At 42.5% G+C, this 20486-nt stretch overlaps 1 protein-coding gene and 3 non-coding genes across 7 annotated transcripts; 3 read left to right on the top strand and 1 right to left on the bottom strand.

Moving 5' to 3' along the window:
- The first annotated feature begins 4627 nt into the window (after positions 1-4627).
- Positions 4628-4699, top strand: Trnag-ucc. The gene has a single exon. It is a non-coding gene; the product is annotated as a tRNA-Gly (tRNA).
- Positions 4700-5564: 865 nt separating this feature from the next.
- Positions 5565-5636, top strand: Trnad-guc. The gene has a single exon. It is a non-coding gene; the product is annotated as a tRNA-Asp (tRNA).
- A 3668-nt stretch (positions 5637-9304) lies between these two features.
- On the top strand, positions 9305-9378 carry Trnan-guu. The gene has a single exon. It is a non-coding gene; the product is annotated as a tRNA-Asn (tRNA).
- A 2540-nt stretch (positions 9379-11918) lies between these two features.
- Fcgr3a (Fc fragment of IgG receptor IIIa) lies at positions 11919-17636 on the bottom strand. Of its 4 annotated transcripts, none has more exons than XM_042681607.1 (5): positions 17582-17636; positions 16645-16665; positions 16045-16302; positions 14967-15221; positions 11919-12462 (listed from the first exon to the last, which is right to left on the bottom strand). In XM_042681607.1, exons 1-5 carry the CDS (start codon positions 17634-17636, stop codon positions 12278-12280), a joined length of 774 nt encoding a protein of 257 aa, XP_042537541.1. In that variant the 3' UTR covers positions 11919-12277. The 4 variants fall into 4 exon arrangements, with proteins under 4 accessions (XP_042537541.1, XP_042537542.1, XP_042537539.1 ...); XM_042681608.1 differs by having other exon boundaries at positions 16045-16299; XM_042681605.1 differs by lacking the exon at positions 16645-16665 and having other exon boundaries at positions 11921-12462.
- Between the last annotated feature and the right edge of the window lie 2850 nt (positions 17637-20486).

The following is a 20486-nucleotide window of genomic DNA, read 5'->3' as shown; positions in this document are numbered from 1 at the left end:
TTGTCTGACTCTTCCATTAGAATATTGTCTGTTTTCTATCAGACTATGAGCTCCTGGAGAAGTCCAGTGCTTTGTTTGCTCAGAGGCTAGTTCAATGTCTGGCACATGATAAAGCAACAGTTCAGTGTCTGACAAATGATAAAGCATTCAATACATATTTGTGGAAGGAGAACATTCTTTAACACTTGAAATCAGAGACCTTGAAACCTGGATAATTCCTACAAACAAGTAGTCCAATATCATTCACTTTAAAACTGAGGAAGCTGCTGTTCAGATAGGTGAAATGACTTAAGAACATATAGGTGCTGGGTGCCCTGAGACTCATCTCCAATAAACCACGCAGAAAACTACAAGTGGTGCAGTGGCTCAAGTGGTAGAGCACTAGCCTTGAGTTGAAGAGCTGAGGGACAGTGCGCAGGCCCAGAGTTCAAGAACCATGACTGACAAAAAAAAAAAAAAAAGATCATAGGTGTTTTGGGTTTGTGACATGAGAGGCAGGTGTTTGGTTCACATAGGGGTGTTGTGGACGTGTTTTATTGTTTTTTCTTTTAAAAAGTATTTTCAGTAGTCATGTAATCTCAATAAAGAAATATTTGAAAAGGGGCTGGGAAGGTGGCTCAGTGTAGTCCCCAGACTTATGGGAATGCATCTAGTTATTATATTAACATGTGGATGGACCAGGACTGCAGCAATTTCTAGGCACTGGTTCTGTTCCCTACCAGGTCAGAGAAAAATATGCAATGTCTTTCTAAAGGGATTGGGGACCAGTCTTGAGAATAGAAGTGACATTTCAGCTACTTTGGACCTCCAGCCCAGTGCACTGGGTTCATCCCCGAAGCAGAGTGGTCAGGGCACTCCTGAACTCCTGAACACCAGTGCAAAGGGCTGGTCCCTGTGAGTAGAGCTGGTGGAGGAGCAGGAACTGAACTGAAAGATCACACATGACTGGGCCAACTTTTTTTTATTTTAATTGTTAAAAGCCCTAGAATAGAAAAATATTGGATCAAATTTAGGGCCTGGAAAGCGAAGTATTAGTCTTGGAGTGGTTAGAATTGAACCCAGGTCTCCCGTGTGGTATACAAAAAGTCTACCATTGAGCCATCAACACGAACAATGAAAATATTTTGCAGTAAAACATATCCACCCTGTCTCTTATTTCTGCTTTGTCACAGAATAATATTGCCTTGTGGCTCCAGAGGAAATTTTTGGTAATACTTAGAAAGCAGCCATTTCATCTGGCTCTGAGGCTACTCTTAGTATATGCCTTTCCATTCATTGAGCTGCAATCCTTCTGCAAACCCGCCCATGCTTGGGCTAGTGTTTGCACAATGAGCTCCCTTCCCATAGCTTAGTACACTCCTTCCCCTCTCCACAGCTTAGCATGCTCCCTTCCTAGGCAACACTAGGCCCATTTAGTAAAGGCAGTAAATAATCAGCCTCCAACCCCCTATACCTTGGGATGGCACTCCTCTGGGACAGCTACCACCATATAAGGCAACAAGAGCCCCTTCGAGTGACTTTCAGGTCTGGACAGCAGTCATAAATCTTAGTCTGCCATGATGAAGCCCCTGGTCCTCACGTCCACACTAGGATCTCCACCTCCTAGCCCCATTTAGCCCCTCCTAAACCTCCTAGGTAATATAGGTCACCTCAGACAATAACCAGAGCTTCTTCTCACTTCTCCCTTGTGAGAAAGGGGTCTTTTCCAGCCCCTTCCCCAGCAATAAACCTTTCTTTGTTCTCTGTACCTGGATGTCTGCGTGGTTTTCTGGCAAAGTCTAAAGTACTCTAACAGCTAGCCTCCATTCTACACCAGGGAGAACTAATTCAATGGGTTACTGCCTCGACCAGCTTCTACCCTAACTGGGAGCCTTTAGAATGAGCCGGGAAGACTTGGAACCTTCTCCATGTTTCCTTTCAGCAGGCCCTCATCTATAAAAGTTCATTTTTTGAGACTTCTGTTTTCTCTAATCCTACCCTTTAACTTTAGGGATTAGGTGAATAATCTTGCTCCCAAAGCTAGGAACTTGCTTCTCAGTATGTTATATAACTAAAGTCTTTGTCATGGATTAAAGTAAGTAATAACCTCTCCTATTAAAAAAAAAAAAGCAGTACTCATTAATTTGTTATTAACGTATGCTAGCACTTTCACATTGGTTTTCACCTATATTTTTTTGTATATATGGGTTCTGTTAAGTGAATATAGATCTAAATAAACTTTAAAAGAAGAAAACTCCTTGATTTTCATTTCAACCATTAAGATAAATGATGGGACTTGGCTTTCAGAAGTTGAAAATGTTGGAGTAGGTTCTGAAGGAGAGATGTAAAAAAAATTCACAAGGCTGTGTATGTATGAAAAAAGGATAGAGGGAAGAGATTGAGGCAGAAACACATTACTGAGACAGGAGGATTAAGAGAAGAAGACATGTCCTTATAGTGCAGGGAAAGGGAGGAGAGAAGTAGAGGTAAAAAAGCGGAGAATGGAGAGCTTAATCCATCAACCTGAAGTTAAAATGACTGGGAATGGCAGCTCTGGGGTAGTTCACACCTGTAATCCTAGCTCCTCAGGAGGCTGAGACCTGAGGATCTCCTACTCTTCACAAGTGGTTGTTTCCACGTTTTAAAAAGTGTTACAATTTTAGATACCAAATGTATTTACAATTACTGTGTATTTGTCATAATATTAAGATCTTATATAACCACAACATACTGATCAAACCAAAGAACTTGACACTGGTAGTATTTTACTAAACTGTAGATTTATTCTGATTTCAGACTTTTCCACTGATGTCCTCCTGTTCTAGAAGTCAATCCAAAAATTTGCTTTTGGTTATTGTGTCTCCTAAATTCTCTACATACCAGGGGTATATGATATCAACATGACAAATCACTGGTGATGTTAACCTTAAATACTTGGTTAAGATTCAGTTTCATTTGAGAACTATTTTTTCTTACTTATTTCTCTTATAAATGCACTACCATTTTCCTTAGAAACAGTATGTAACTTCTTATCTTCTGTTCTAAGTACATCCTTTAAAACATTGTGAATGGATACTGAGAAAGGGTAGCCTTGTGAGAAGCAGGGAATGATACTCCAGATTAAAGATCAACCTGTGCAAAGGCATGTAGATTAGATAGAGCAGGTCTTCAGAAACTTTCATATGCACTTGAGTCACCTGGGAATCTCCAAAAGGCAGATACAGTAGATTTGAGGTGGGGCCTGAAATTAGAAAATTCCTCCATGTATTTATAATGGTTATAATGAAGCACAAATAATCTTCATAGAGATAGATCCATCAGATTTTAAAAATTGGGGGAGGGGGAGGGAAAGTGATGACGTGGGTGAAATTGATAGGAATACACTGTAAATTTGTTGAAATGTAACAATGAAATACCACCCCAAAGTAATATAAACAAAAAAAGGTGAGTGTCTGGGACCATTTGAAATGTGAGTCCAAAAGAGGATATATTTCTCTATCTATCTATCTATCTATCTATCTATCTATCTATCTATCTATCTATCTATCTATCTATCTATCTATCTATCTATCTATCTATCTATGCGTGCATGCCTGTATGTATCTCAAAATGAACTCCAAGATAGGGAAACAAGAGATCTCATCTTTTTTGATGATTCTATTTTCTTTCTTTTTTATTGTGAAAATACTGTACAGAGGGGTTACAATTACATGGGCAAGATAATGAGTACATTTCTTATCAAGCATTGTAGCCTCCTTTGTTTCCCCTTCGCATCCCATCCTCCCCCCTTTTCTTTTTGTATGATGTATTTGCTTGTATAGCTTAGGGAGGGGAAGGGTAGAGAACTCTAGGGAAAAGGGTGAAAATGTGCAGCAGTGGAGCTCACTGGACACTGCTGAAAGTGAACTATGTAAGTCGTGGGTGGAGATGAGAGGGAGGGACTGGGAGAGAGTGAGGGAAGGGAAGACATTGTACAAAAGGAAATGTACTCATTACCTGACTCATGTTAATTGTAATTCCTCTTTACATCATCCTTAAAATAAGAATAAAAATTTAAAGTGTGTGTTAGCAGTTCTTTTTCTAAGAATTTGAACCGTGTTTATTAGGTGATGTAGTCCAGAGGATGATACAATCCAGAGAAAATAAATAAAGGACCAAAAGTGAGGAAAAAGCAAACCAACTTGTCAGAACCCACGCCTCCTGGTGGGATCGTGAGCTGAGCGCAGTGCTTTACACCACTCAGCCATACTATCATGATAGAAGCAGGTCCTATCAGTACCCTTTTAAGTTCTCACATTGATACTTCCAGCTGCGAGGTGGAGGCGGATCTCAGTGAACTAGTGCCAGCCATTTTCCCTGTACCCTTAACACTAAGCCCAGTCACCAGAATCCATCACTCGGTTGATCAGTTTAGGGTTTGGCGGAGCTGAATGCTGTGAGAGTTGGGCTGGAGGGGTGAGAGGAGGGGGAGGAACGCTCCGATCTTTTCATTAAGCCCCGCATGGTATTCGACTTGTGATTTAAAGTGCAGGTGGGCTTTGAGTTTCCAGTTAGTGGTCATAAATGCGAGACACACTTGAAGGAACCAACGGCAAAGAAATGACTTTCTTCCCTTAAATAACGAATCCGAAAAAGCACAGCCCATTGGGCGTTGGTGGTATAGTGGTGAGCATAGCTGCCTTCCAAGCAGTTGACCCGGGTTCGATTCCCGGCCAACGCACCTCTGTCCTTAACGTTTGGGTGGGTGATATAGTTGCCGTGCACCCCTTTTTATTCCTGAACTAAACTAGAAACTGCACCTGCACCGTCATGACATTCTTTCTGACTTTCGGTTTTGCCTCTGAACACCATTCGTTTCCCAGGCATGTTTTCATGGGATTAGATTCTTCCCCACTCTCCCCCTCTTCTAACTGTTGAAGGAACCTTTAGGAACTTCTGGATTCTGAGATATCTAGTTTGAACATCTGTCTCGGAAAAAGGCTTTGTGTCTTTATCTGCGAGGTTCATAGGACAACCATGACCGGCGCCTCTAACACTGCACTTTCTAATTTAATTTATGAGTGAATTGATATAAGAACATTAAGTGAAATGATCAAATAAGTGGAAAGTATTAGATTGGATACTCAATTCAGTTATTGTAGAACATTTCAGTATGTCTGGAAAAACGTGGCTATGAGCCTTGTTCAACTGCAAATTTGTGAATTTTAGGTGTCAATTCAGTGTCCTATGAAAATTTGACATCCCAGTTGAATTATGTTGTAAAAATAAAATACATATCATATTGTGAAGACATAAGAAAAAAAACATGGGGGCTAATTAACCATACCTTGATACTGATTACATATTGAAATATTTTAATATATTAGATGCATAAAAATGTATTATTAAAATTATAAAAATAAAATTTTATTGTTAAACTGGCCTCTAGAAAATTAAAACTTATTTGTGACCACATTATATTTCGATAGTAGTGTACAATACAATTTCCCCAGCAATTTGCAGCTATTATTTCTCCAATTTAGAAATAACTTTCCTAGAGAAAAGTTATCTAGGTACCTACTTTGAAACAACTTTCCCTGGGGTTGTCCTCGTTAGTATAGTGGTAAGTATCCCCGCCTGTCACGCGGGAGACCGGGGTTCGATTCCCCGACGGGGAGGCTCTTCTCTTTTTGTCATTATTTCTTTGAAACTTTTTAAAAAAACTAATGAAGTATACAAGAGAACAATTGTGTGCATTACTTTAACTCTGGTTGCATATTTTAATTTATTATTATTATTATAAAGGTAATGTGCAGAGGGTTACAGTTACATAAGTCAGGTAAAGAGTACATTTCTTTCTGGACAATGTTACCTCTTCCCTCGCTGTCCCCCAACTCTCCTCCCCCCCCTCCCCCTGCCTGGTTTGGTTGTTTTATTTATTTATTTATATTATTGTAAGGATATTGTACAGAGGGGTTACAGTCACATAAGCAAGGTAATGAGTCCATTTCCTATCTAGCATTGGTACTCCCTCCTTTGTTTTGTTCCCTATCATCCCTATCCTCCCTACCACCCCCAAAGTTGTAAAGTTCATTTTCAACATACTGTCTTGTACATCTCATTGTTACAATGGGTCTCCTGTAACCTTATTTCAGCATTTTGTTATTTCCCTTCCCCTTCCTAAATTAGAAAAATGTATATACAAGATGCAGGACACCGGAATGTAATACAGTGACAACAGGGATTATACCATGGGGGAAGAACATACAAAAGAAACAAAAAAAAAATCACATAGTACATTATAAGTACATTAAAAAGAACAACAAGAAAGATAAAATCTCTTGTGTCCCTATCTTGGGATTCATTTCACTTAACTTCATCTTCTCTGGTCGTTTGTACACAGCTTTTGACCTTTTCTGCTTGTCCTAGACATATACTAGTTATTACAAAAAAGGGAAACCATGGGACCTATGTTTCTTTGGGCCTGGCTTACTTCACTTAATATAATTTTTTCCAAGTCTTTCCATTTCCTAACAAATGGGGCAATGTCATTCTTTTTTTTTTTTTTTTTTTTTATTTTATTTTATTTTTTTATTGTAAAGCTACTATACAGAGGGTCACAGTTACATGAGTGAGGTTATGAGTACACTTCCTCTTGAACATTGTTACCCCCTCCATTGTTTTCCCCCTACCATCCCCTCCCTCCCTCCCTTCCCCGAGGTTCTTTTTTTTTTTTTTTTTTTTTTGATTGTGATTAAATGATTACATAATTTCAAAGTCACAAGTTCATTCTAACTTCCCTGGAGCAAATTGTCTACCACAGTCTGTAATATATAACAGTGTTCACATGTTATATACCATATTTGCATGAGGATATTTAGTAGTGGTTCAACCAGATGAGCGGGAGTTCTTTGCAATGTCATTCTTTCTGAGATATATATATATATATATATATATATATCACTTTTTCCTGATCCATTCATCTACTGAGGGGCATCTGGGTTGGTTCCATACCTTACCTATGGTGAATAATGTTGCTATAAACATAGTTGTGCTGGTAGGTTTAGTATACCCTTGTTTGTGATCGTTGGGGTAAATGCCTAAAAGTGGGATTGCTGGGTCATAGGGGAGCTCTTCTGGTTGTTTCTTAATGGGAACGGTTGATTAATCCAGCAAGGAAGTTTCTACCGGATGCTCCACTGAATGGGCCTGAGGCTGGCTTACTGTCTTCGGTAACCAGAACCTCCTACTGCTCACAGGAGTACAGAAAAGGAGGACAAGGGTCTCCTATCTAAAATATACTTGGAAGTCAAAAAATTAAATCCCCCAACAACAAATCCTCAAAGAAACAACTGCCCAATAAATAAGTGGGCTAAAGACTTAAAGAGAAACTTCTCTGAAGAGGAAAGAAGGATGGCCAATAGACACATGAAGAAATGCTCAACCTCCCTAGCCATAAAAGAAATGCAAATTAAAACAACATTGAGATACCACCTCACTCCAGTTAGAATGGCTAAAATCAAGAACTCTAAAAACAACAGATGCTGGAGGGGATGTGGACAGAAGGGAACCTTACTGCATTGTTGGTGGGAGTGTAAACTTGTTCAACCACTTTGGAAAGTAGTATGGAGGTTCCTCAAAAGACTCCACATAGAGCTCCCCTATGAGCCAGCAATCCCACTTTTGGGCATTTACCCAAATGTTTACAAACAAGACCACACTAAAGCTACCAGCACGACTATGTTTATTGCAGCACTATTTACTATAGCTAAGATATGGAACCAACCCAGATACCCCTCAGTAGATGAATGGATCAAGAAAATGTGGTATATATACATAATGGAATTCTATGCCTCCATCAGAAAGAATGACATTGCCCCATTTGTTAGGAAATGGAAAGACTTGGAAAAAATTATATTGAGTGAAGTAAGCCAGGCTCAAAGAAACATAGGTCCTATGGTTTCCCTTATTTGCAATATCTAGTATATGTTTGAGTCAAGCAGAAAAGGTCAGATAAGGTGATGTTAGGGAAATGAATCCTAAGATATGTACTCAAATGTTTTTTTTTTCTTTCAAGCGATTGTTTCTCACACATTTATAAGATTATTTCTTTGTTGCTTTGTATGTCCCTCCCCCACAGTATAACCCCTGTTTTCACTGTATTTGATGTCGGTATAATTTGTGGAGGGGAAGGGGAAAAACAAATCGTTTAAATAGGGATACAGGTGGACCCATTGCAACAATGAGATGTACAAGTCCTTATGTCCAAGACGAACTTTACAACTTTGGTTGGGGTGGGCAAGGAGGGGGGGGTGGGGAGGATGGGAAGGGATGGGAAGGGGAAACAAAGGAGGAGGCTACAATGCTTGATAAGAAATGTACTCATTATCTTGCCCATGTAATTGTAACCCCTCTGTACAGTATTTTCACAATAAAAAAATTAAAAATAAAAAATTAAAGAAAAGAAGGAGGAGATTCTGTGTGGAGGGTCCAGAAGGTGCTGGGGACTCAGGCAATATACAAAATGACTCATTAGGCCCAGCACTGATGAGGAACCCCTAGTCTGAAAATGATAGTGTAGGTAACATCTCTGTCTTTCAGTATTGGGGTCCAGATATGTGTGAACATCTTTAATTTACAGGCAATTAAAAAACCCCAAGTTCTGGAAGGGTGAACAAATGCAATTATACTATTAAGTATTCACTACCTGGAAAATGACCTATGTAACTCATGGGCAGGGATGGGAGGAGGAAAGTGGGGGGAAAGCAAAGGAAGGGGTGACTTGTCCAAAAAAGAAATGAATTCGTTACTTGACTTTTGAAATGGTAACCTCTCTGTACAACACCTTAATAATAGCAGAAAAATTATATTAATAAATTAAAAAACCTCCATGTTCTGTCTGGGTACCTAAAATGCTAGCAGACCTTCAGCACAGCTCCAATTGCAGGCTCATTTTGTTGTATGTAGAGCCCTTACTTAGATATCCCGTTTCGCGAGACATGATTGGCCACGCGATACACCACTGTAAGTCGGTATTCACGTTTGACCAACAAAGTAATTTATGGACCTGTGTTTGAGAGAAACTAACCAAACGCCGAACCCCCCAGAAGCATCCGTTTTGTTTTCCAAGGGCCCTCTCGCGTGGATTTCTGTTTCCTTTTCTCAGTTTCCAAGTCTTAGCTCGCGCAGGGCGGGGGAGATGCTTGCGGGCTCCGTGCCCTGCTGACGGGAAAGTTGAGAATTTCGCTGGTTTCCGCTTTAGTTTCCGCCATAGATTTTAGAAACGGCAAATATTATGAATTCATTCTTCAGTGAACTGACTTGTTAGCGAGCATAGCTGCCGCCTGTCTCTGTGGCGCAATCGGTTAGCGCGTTCGGCTGTTAACCGAAAGGTTGGTGGTTCGAGCCCACCCAGGGACGGGAGCCTGTACGTTTTGTGAGACAGTTGATGATGGGAGTACCTTGCTTGGCTAACTAGACGACCGCTAGAAGAACCCTCGTTGGTGGCCCAGCCTACCCAGGTTAGATGTTTTGCTCGCAGATGTGAAGCAGTTAGTCTGAGAAGCAGTTGGTCTGAGGGTTGCGTCTGGTTTAGCTGCTTAACCCCGGTAATTGCGTCTTGAAGCTGACACCTTACGAGAATGTAAAAACCAAAGGAAGTTACAGTTCTCATATCCCAAAGCTGAAGTCCTACTTTTTCAACCAGCAACACAACATGCCTGTCTGGTCTGTATTTCCTGTCTTGTACAGATGGGGACCACTTTGTTTTTTTGTTTGGTCCTGGGGCCTGAACTCTGGTCTGGGCACTGTCCCTCAGCTCTTGAGCTCATGGCTAGCTCTCTACCACTTGAGCCACAGCGCCACTTCTGGCTTTTTCTGCTTATGTGGTGATCAGGAATTGAACCCAGGGCCTCATGTAAGTCAAGCAGTCTACCACTGAGCCACCTTCCCAGACCATGGAGATCACTTTGAACTTGTGGTCCTGAGTCACTAACTTCCAGATCTTGGAGTCTGCCACCTACTTATCTTTTAGACGAGACACCTGGAAACCTCTCAGCCGCTGATTCCCTGCCTCCCTGTTTCCTCTGGGGTTACCGCAATACCTACCAGCCCCGCCTAGAGGCTTTCCTGTAGCTCTTTCTTTCGGGACCTCTACTGAGGTCCTTTTGAACAACAAACCTGATTGGCTTAAATTTTCCTACAGGCTCTCGGTATCTGATGCAATCTCCTTAAATTGGGCAGTAGTGCCTGGCACACCCTGGCCCCAGAACTCCCTTCCTCCTCACCGGCTGTTTTAGACAGAACCAAATTTAGCTTTTGACTCTTTGCCCCTGACCTTTGTCTTTTCTCTTTTTTCAGCAAACTCCTAACTCATCTTTCGTGACCATATCCCAAATAGCCTCTTTTCTGCTCCTCTTTCTTCATTCTCCTAAGATGAAAGTTTCTGCAATGAATGACTTTTGAGTTGTTCATGTGATCTTCACAGCACCTATATTTCAGTTGGATACACTAAATGAATGGGAGCCAAATGGCCAAGGTTTCCATATGTTCTTTTCTCATCTCTAAATCTCATCTAGTAGCCATACACTTCATTTGAATGGCCTTGATTCTATGAGCTTTTAATTCATACAGGCCTCTGCCTCTGCCTAGCTGTGGACTCTCCTACCAGCCCTAGTGTACCAAATGAACCTGCCTATCCCATGCCACCCACAATCCCCATCTCCTTCACTGACTCACTTGCTAGTGACTTGGAAAGCAAGCTCCATAGTTCACCTGGGTTTCGGTAAGAGGTTACTGTGAAGAGGAGCTTTTCATGAATACAAACCAATCTCAGAGTTTTGACAAAAGGAAGGGAAAAAAAGGCTTTGTCATTCATGTTTTATTGTCATGTCTTTTCCATCTTCTGAGGGTAGCATCCAAGATCTTATAAAATGCTTTACTGAAAGCAAGAAATGCTGTTAAAAATATCGAAAGCAGAAAAGAATGAAAGCTTTCTTTCAGAAAGCAACAATTACCTGTTCCAACCGCAATATTCCATTGCTACTGACATGCTGAAGAGATTTCAGAGTTTCCTAATTCAATTCAGTACAGTTCAGAACATTCCCCTTCCCCCCAGCCAACTTTGGTTTAATGAATGATATGAACAGAGTTCTGAGTTTGATACTGGGGCAGAAAAGCTGATTTTTATAGCTCCTGCTCCTGTGCTCTCTAATTTTGACTACTTTGGTGAACAAAGCTGTCTTCCTCCTGAGGCCCCTTCCTTCCTGTGAACTTGTGGGTGACTTTTTCATGACATACTTTCTCAATTCAGATGCTGAGTTATCTCTGTGTATGCAGCACAATGCAGTTTATTTTGTGCTTTCTTTTAAACTCTTTCAGTCCTTCTTACGTTTATTTTCTACTCATAGCATTAAAAGAATTATCATTATGTATTCATAAACCATCCTACTTTTGCTAGAAACTCCCTTAGGGGAAAAACAACTCTTGTCAATGTTATGATGTGATTTCTGGCAATTGGGCCACAGTGCCTGCAATAAGAAGGAAGTTTTATCTCTGGGCCCAGATGGAAGTACCTCCCTTGATCTGTCATGCTTCCTCACTCCATCCTCAGCCATCACCTTCATCAGTTCTGCTGAATTGTCTAGATCCCCAGCAGTTCTCTCAGTCTGGAATTCGGGTCCCCTGAGGGAGTCAGCCCTCAGGCACAAAAAGGCAGAGTCTGCCTCAATCTTTAATCCATTCATTTTCTTATCCATTTATTTATGGACAGTTATTCTACTTTTTTTTTTTTTTTTGTCACTTGTGGGGCTTGAACTCTGGGCCTGGGCACTGCTCTTCAGCTCAAGGCAAGTGCTCTACCACTTGAGCCACTGTGCCACTTCCAGTTTTCTAGTGATTTATTGGAGATAAGAGTCTCACAGACTTTCCTTGCCTGAGCTGGCTTTGAACCTTTATCCTCAGATCTCAGCCTCCTGAGTAGGTAGGATTACAGGCGTGAGCCACCAGTGCCTGGCTAGTTATTCTACTTTTAAAGGGTCGACTTCCAGAGCCCGGGTTGTCACTTTGCTGTGAGGAACTGGATGAGATTTCAGAACTGGATGAGATTTCAATAGAGAGGTGTTACACACCAGGGATTCTTTGTGGGCCCTTGAAGGTTGTAAGCTTGTCCTTTTTATTGGAGACCAAGAGAGTTAGAGGAGGGCCTGAGCCTAGGCTCTGAGTTGTATTCCCCTGCTGCTCCAGATGTCTGATGTAGATAACCAGAGAGAGGTTCATAGATTCTGTGGCCACTGCTCTTATTGCCCTGGGAGACAAGGGGTCATTTGTCCTGAATATCTAGGCGACACTGAAATTTGTGTTTCCTCCTGTCTTCCATTGAGCTTTGAAGGTTTCTCTGCACAGAGAAATATAGTCCTGTGTCTACAGCAAACAATACTCCCATTACCAGGCAGAAAGTGATTTGGGGCCACGGCAGGACTGGTGAGATGGTTGGAGATCCTGGACCTGGTAGAAGAAGGCAGAATTTGGAATGAACAGTGAGGTCACTGGTGGACAGGCTTCCTGACACCTATTAGGAACCAGGTTCTAGGGTATTCCCCTGGTGGGGGAGCCTGGAGGAATATTTGCTGTGTCTCATTTCCTCTCAATCTCAGCTGCTAGAGCTTGAGCCCAGCTCATCAGATTTTTAGCCTCAGCCTCTGCTTGTTGGTGGAGATGCAGCAGGGAGTATTCAGTAAGTTAGATTGTTGTTAGGGGTATGACAATTAAAAATTGTCAGACAGCAGGGTACTAGCAGCTCAAGCCTGTAATCCTAGCTTTTAAAGAGGCTGAGATCTGAGGATTGTAGTTCAAAGCCAGCCCAAGCAATCAAATCTGAGACTTGTCTTCAATTAACCACCAAAAAGCCAGGAGTGGAGCTGTGGCTCAAGTGGTAGAGCCTCAGCCTTGAGTCAAAAAGCCAAGGAATGGCCAGGCACTGGTGTCTCATATCTGTAATCCTAGCTACTCAGGAGGCTGTGATATATGGTTCAAAGCCAGTCCAGGCAGCAAAGCAGCCTAGGAGACTCTTATCTCCAAGTAAGTTGTGGCTCAAGTAGTAGAATGCTAGCCTTGAGCAAAATGGTTCAAGGATAGCATCCAAGCCTCGATTTCAAGCCCTTCCCCCTCACACCCTGCCCCATACATCAAAGTTAGGAGATGCTCTTCTCTTTATTTTTACTTTTTGTCCTTCATGGGCATGGGGCTTGAACTCAGGGGCTGGGCACTGTCCCTGAGCTCTTTTGCTCAAGGCTAGTGCTTTACCACTTTGAGCCATATATCCACTTGCATTTTTCTGGTGGTTAATTGGAGATGAGTCTGATGGACTTTCCTGCCATGGATGACTTTAAACCTCGATCCTCAGTTCTCAACCCCCTGAGTAGCTAGGATTACAGGCATGAGCCACCAGTGCCCAGCAGGAGATAGTTTTCTCTTTAATAAGTTCACACAAATTGCAAATTTTAGTACCATCACTTTTACTTTAATATAATTTCAAACTGATTATTCATATTTTATCTCATTTACTTATCATTTTCTGTTTCCCTAAACATTTAAGCATACACTAGATTCGCTATATCCATAGGTTCTGTATCTCTGGATTCACCAACTTTTCAAAAAAACTTCAGTATTTCCAAAGAGAAAGCAAAGTATAATAAAATTAGCTTTTGTCCAAATTATAGTATAGCTCTGTTAAAAAATTAAAAGGTAGTTGGATATAGCTCATAACCATAACCCTAGCTAATCAAAAGACTGAGATCTGAGGATTGTAGTTCGAAGCCAGCCAGGGGCAGGAAAGTCCATGAGACTCTTATCTCCAACAAACTACTCAGAAAAAGCTGGAAGAGTACTGTGGCTCAAGTGGTACAATGCTAGACTTGAGCACAAAAAGGCTCAGGGTCAGTGCCCAGGCCCTGAGTTCAAGCCCCAGGGCTGGAAAATAAAATAAAAAATTAAAAGGTGTATTGCTGCCTTTAAATTTCAACAATTTACAATATTAAATAGCTTACAATTTAAATTTGGGCCCAGTTATAGGCAGAAGGCCTGTGAAATCACAAAGTCTGGGGACATTGTATTGGTACTGGGGCATGGGTGCTATCCCTTAACTTTTTCACTCAAGGCTGGTATTCTACCACTTAAGACACAAATTTACCCCCAGCTTTGTGCTGGTTAATTGGAGATAAAAGTTTTTACCCAGGCTGGCTTTGAACTCTGATCCTTAGATCTCAGCCTCCTGAGTAGCTAGGATTACAGGCATGAGTCCTCACTCAGTACCCAGCTTGCTTCATTTTACTAATGGTCACATATTCAGGTTTTGAAGTCTTTGATGTACTCTTATGACAATTATTGTTTTCTCTATTTATTGTATATTACTTTGTCCATAAAATGGAGTCATTACCATAGTAATGAACTTTCATGACATGAAAGTTCATTACTATGGTAAAACCAGGTGTGTATGTAAAGAATCTAGCACATTGTGAAAGTGTCAGATTAGTAGCAGCTTGTCTTTATTACAGAGAAGAAACTGAGGTCCAGAGAGATGGAGTGACTCACCCATAGTCACAGTTAAATCAACCAAGGAGACAGAACTTGATTTGGAGCCTTTTCTGAGAGGAACAGAGGGGCTCCTGCCAGTTTGGATCTTGACTGAGAATTGATGCTTATTTGGGAAATGAATGCAAGAAAAAGTGGGCCACCATGCCTGGGCACATGGCATTGCAGGTGTTTGGGGGTAAAGACAGCTGTATTTATGGGAGAGCAATGTGGCTTTTGCTGCTGCTCTCCTGCTCTACTGAGTGAATGATACTCTAGGCTACTCTTTAGGAGGAGACTGGAACAGAACTGTAAACCTCCCAGCAACCAGAGATTTTCCGGGTCTCTACTAGTCACCGGGAGGGAACCCTATAGAAAGCTGCTGAGACTGTACTTCCATATAAATGGGCCATGACCACCTAGGGCTAGATAGCTCTCACCTTGAACCATAATCTTCACAGCCTCTGAAGACTTGTTTTTGGACCCGATAAGACCCCTGCAGAAGTAGGAGCCGCTGTGATTGCGTGTGGCTTTTGGAATGTAGAAGTCAGAATTCTGGTGAAAATATTTCATGCCTTTGCCATCCTGTAAATACGTGACCTTTTGCACAGGTTTGTTTCTCCAACTGTGACATTTCAGCCAAATGGTCTCTCCTTCCTGGAACACCTCCTGAGTGGTCTGGAGTAACAGCCAGCCTGAAAGACACAGAGACACCTCAGGCCAAAAGACTAAGTTATCAGTGAAGAGCTCTTGGGAAGGCACTATTTACCACCTAGATCCTGGGATGCAATGGAGAGCCAGTGACACCGGAAGCCATCCTACAGAGCTCACTTTTGGAAAAAGCTGATTGGGTTCTTTAAGATGATTCAGGTTTCTGGTCACACTAAGATTGTGTGTGTGTGTGTGTGTGTGTGTGTGTGTGTGTATGTGTGTGTGTACTGATATTGGGCCTTGAACTCAGGACCTAGGTCTAAACCTTAACTTATTTTTGCTCAAGTCAAGAGACTCTACCATTTGAGCCACAATTCCACTTCTGGCTTTTGCTGGTTTAACTGGAAATAAGAGTCTCATGGACTTTCCTGCCCAGGCTGGCTTTAAACAGCTATCCTAAGCTCTCAGCTTCTGGAGTAGCTAGGAGTACAGGCAAAAGAAACCAGCGCCCACTACAGTAAGACTTTTAGTCTAATGGAGCACACAAGCCTGATCAAAATACAAAGTTAGGCCTTGGAGACTTGACTCAAGTGGTGGCCTTCTCAAGGGCCTCAATTCAAATCCTAGTACTGCCAAAACAAAACAATAAAACCTGTAAGGCATATTATTGAGCATTAGTGTTATACTCTGACTTTTAGGGGACACATTCATGTTGTATGTGTTCTCCATGAGAGGCAATTGCTGGATTTATTCAGGGCAGCAGTTCTGTATCTCATAGTATAGTACATCCCAAGTACATCAGCATTTTAGGCCTAGCATTTTAGGGCCTTTTATTGGTGATTTCCCTGCACCCCATCACCTACTCACCAATGTGGACTTCTAGTTGTACTGGGTCACTGAGTGTGGAGAGGCTTGTTTGGCACTTGTACTCTCCACTGTCCTTAACTCTGGCAGATTCAATGAAGTAGCTGAAGGTCTGACTTGAGATGAGGCTTCCATTATGTAGCCACTGGGTAGCATTGTCCCCAGGAGGATAGGTGCCCTGGCACTTCAGAGTCACACTGTCTTCTTGGAGCACTCTAGCCCATGGAGGATCTAGGAGCACCACAGCCTTTGGGAGACCTGCTGAGGAGTCAAGAGAATGTGGGCAGAACACACGGATGAGCAGCACTATACTGGTATTTTCAGGGAGTTGAGCCCAGTGCTAATGCTGCATGGTGTGGGTGACATAGCCTGATTCTGTGACTCAGCCTTAGTTCATCTTAATTGGGAGGCACTTGGCTCCATTTTGGGCTTGTCCTACAGCTCGAGAAAAAGTGGTCAGAGAAGCTTAGGGTTGAATTGAGAACTGTTCCTGTCTATTCCACACCAACTGTTGCATGCAAAGCTGTTTCCCATGCAAAGGTAATTTCCCAACATCACTTGACCTTGACAATCAATCAATCCAAGACTATGAAGCAAACTCACCAACTAGCACTCCAGCTGAAACTGAAAAAAAAAAAAAGAAAAAGTGTGGGTTAGATATTGAATATAGAATGATCTAAAACTTCTTTTCATCCCTGCCTTGGAAGCCCATGTACCCCAGAATCAAGCTATTTAGAGTGGATACCTTTCCTGCTTCTTGCCTTCCAGATGTAGTGTCTATGCCTCTTTCCCTACTGAATCCCTGAATCCCTGTTTTCAACACAGTTCCCTTACTTCTTGTTCCCTGTTAAAAGTCACAAGGGTAAAGACTGAATTTCCCCCTGGCCTTTGCTGGATCAAACCTGTGATCCTAAGCTACTCAGGCTGGTGAGGTCTGAGGATTGAGGATATGAAGCCAGACTGGCCAAAAAGTTTGTGTGACTCTTGTCTCCAATTAACTAGCAAAAAGCTGGAGGTAGAGCTGCAGCTCAAGCAACAGAACACCAACCTTTACCCAAAAAGCTAAGCAAAATGTAGAGGTCCTGAGTGCAAGCCTCCTTGTACTCTCTCTCTCTCTCTCCTCTCTCTCTCTCTCTCTCAGTATCACACACACACACACACACACACACACACAGATTAGATTGACTTTTCCTGAACTAAGCCACAGAAACAACCTTAATCCAAGACCCCCAGAAAGAGTAGAAATGAAAAGATTTAGACAGGAACCCTGGCATGTCAGACTAGAAGAGACAAAACCTTTGTGACCAACTAGTTCATAGTCTTCAATTTACATATAAGGAAACAGAGGCAGGGGTGTGAATTAACTGACTGCCCACCTTTCTTTTACCTCCCAATTAAGCCCAAATCAGAACCACCATCTCTCTCCTCTACACTGGGACTATAAAGATGGGAAGGGTGATCCATCTCTGCCCTGCAAAGCTGTCTCTGATAAATTCAGAGCATCTGGAGCTTCTCCTTCAGCCAGGGGACCTGGACTTACCTAGAAGTAGCAGAACTGTTGGTGGCAGTAGCCGCCTCATACTGCTGCATGGCATGAACATTCACCACAGCGATCTGGAACCCTCAAGGGACCTGGCTGACTAGAAGAGAGGAAGTAAATGGCCTTTCCCCACCCACTCCCCACACAGTCCATCTTTCACTAGGTTCCTTTTCCGGTAACTAGGAACTTGTCTCTCTCTTCCTCCCTCTCTCCCTCCCTCCTTCCCTCCCCCCTCCCCTCCTCTTTCCCTCTCCCTTCCCCTCCTCTTTCCCTCCCCCTTCCCCCTTCCCCTCCCCTCTCCTCTCCCCCTCCCCCTCCCCCCCTCTCTCCCCCTTTCTCCCTCCCTCCCCTTTTCTCCCTCCCTCCCCCTGGCCTTTCTCTCTGTGCTGGTCCCAGGGTTTAAATTCGGGGCTTGTGCACTGTCCTTGAATTTTTGGGCTCAAGGTTGGTGCTCTACCACTTGAGCCACAACACTACTTGTGGCTTTTTGGTGGTTAATTGGGAATAAGAATCTCATGGAGCTGGGCTCAGGTGGCTCACCCCTGTAATCCTAGCTACTCAGGAGGCTGAGGTCTGAGGATCTCCGTTTAAAGCCAGCCGGGGCAGGAAAGTCCGTGAGACTCTAATCTCCAATAAACCACTGTAGCTCAAGTGGTAGAGCGCTCGCCTTGAGCTGAAGAGCGCAAGGACAGTGCCCAAGCCCAGAGTTCAAACCCCACGACTGACCAAAAAAAAAAAAAAAGGGCTGGGAAGGTGGCTCAGTGGTAGAGCGCTTGCCTTGCATGCCTGAGGCCTTGGGTTCTATTCCTCAGCACCACATAAGCAAAAAGAGAAAAGCCGGAAGTGGTGCTGTGGCTCAAGTGGTAGAGCGCTAGCCTTGAGCTGAAGAGCTGAGGGACAGCGCCCAGGCCCAGAGTTCAGGCCCCACAACTGGACCCCCCCCCCAAAAAAAAAAAAATCTCATGGACTTTCTTGCCTGGGCTGGCTTTAAATCATGATCCTTAGATCTCAGCCTCCAGAATAGCTAGGATTACAGTAGCTAGAATTACACTGCCTCCAGCCCCCACCACACCATCTGGCTCCTGAAAGTGAACTCCAATAAGTGGGAGAAAGTTGTTCATCTAACACCATGGTGGCCACAAAATGGAATTCATTCGCTTTTATCTTCTTTGGCCGCAGGTCACTGTTGTGCATCTTAGTACTAGGAATACCTTTGGTTCAGCTGGGTCTGACAATACCTACAACACCAGGTGGCGCATTATCCCTGCTGACACTTGGATCGTTGGTGGCACTCCAAAGAGAAAGAATTAATTTCATTTTTTAAACTGATACCTGAAAACAGAAACATTGTATATTTATGAGGTTTCATCTGGTATTTACATACCTATATACATTGTTTTGTTAAATCAAATTGAATTCAATCATGCCCTAATTGATCACTTCTTCAAAGAGCAAAGTTTTAAAGAGTGGTGGTGTGTTATGTATGGGAAGGAGGAGGAAATTCAGGTTTTGGTTTCAGTCTGACAGTGTCTAGCCATCAAACCACAACTCTTCCCTAATCCTATTTATTCATCTATGGAGGGCAGTCATTGGGCTAGGTTGTATTCAGCTCTTTCCATTTTAAATAGTCTATGGTTCTGACTTCCAGGTTTTTTTTTTTTTTTTTTTTTTTTTGGGGTCCAGTCGTGGGGCCTGAACGCTGGGCCTGGGCACTGTCCCTCAGCTCTTCAGCTCAAGGCTAGCACTCTACCACTTGAGCCACAGCACCACTTCTGGCTTTTTTCTTTTTGCTTATGTGGTGCTGAGAAATGGAACCCAGGGCCTCAGGCATGCAAGGCAAGCACTCTACCACTGAGCCACCTTCCCAGCCCCAGACTTCCAGTTTTGTTGTTGTTGTTGTTGTTGTTTTTGCCAGTCCTGGGGCTTGAACGCAGGGCCTGGGAATTGTCCCTGAACTTCTTTTTGCTCAAGCCTAGCATTCTACCACTTAAGCCACAGTGCTACTTCTACCTTTTTCTGTTTATGTGGTACTGAGGAATGGAACCCAGGGCTTCATGCGTGCTAGGCAAGCACTCTACCACTAAGCCACATTCCCAGCATCTCAATAATTCTTAGACATTGCAGAATATAATAGTCTCCTTTCTAAAAATCCTATAGAAGTTAGGATAACTTCAGAGACTCAAAAAGGATTTTTTAAAAAGCATATCTAGGGGCTGGGAAGGTGGCTCAGTGGTAGAGCGCTTGCCTTGTATGCCTGAGGCCCTGGGTTCGATTCCTCAGCACCACATAAGCAAAAAGAAAAAAGCCAGAAGTGGTGCTGTGGCTCAAGTGGTAGAGTGCTAGCCTTGAGCTGAAGAGCTGAGGGACAGTGCCCAGGCCTAGCGTTCAGGCCCCCCCAAAAAAAGCATATCTAGGAAATTTTACATGCATAATTTAAAAATTAGTCATAAAAATAGAATTTATGTTTTGACTTATGTTTGAACATTTTGTTGTTTTTTTTACTGTATAATTTTTTTTATTGTGAAAATACTGTACAGAGGAGTTTCAATTACATGGGCAAGATAATGAGTACATCTCTTATCAAGCATTGTAGCCTCCTCCTTTGTTTCCCCTTCCCATCCCTTCCCATCTTCCCCCCTGTTTGAACATTTTGTAAAATATTCAGAATCTTATCTACTAGGAAAATAAAGGGTAACATCAAAAAGAAATGTAGGGGTATGGCTCAGGTGGTAGTGAGCCTGCCTAAGAAGCATAAAGCTTCTGAGTTCAAATCTCAGTATTGAAAGATAAATGGAAATACTGTTTGTTTTGTTTATCAATGCCTTTCTTTTGGATATGAAGGAAAGATTGGATAGATTGTTGACATGTATGAACACAGAATAATGAAACCTTTTGAAATTGTATT

This window comes from Dipodomys spectabilis, unplaced genomic scaffold (genome assembly GCF_019054845.1).
Source record: "Dipodomys spectabilis isolate Male_0828 unplaced genomic scaffold, ASM1905484v1 ptg000069l, whole genome shotgun sequence".
In the NCBI taxonomy this organism is placed as follows: Eukaryota; Metazoa; Chordata; class Mammalia; order Rodentia; family Heteromyidae; genus Dipodomys; species Dipodomys spectabilis.
The sequence above is the reverse complement of the archived record's forward strand: the minus strand, read 5'-3'. Positions and strand labels throughout refer to the sequence as shown.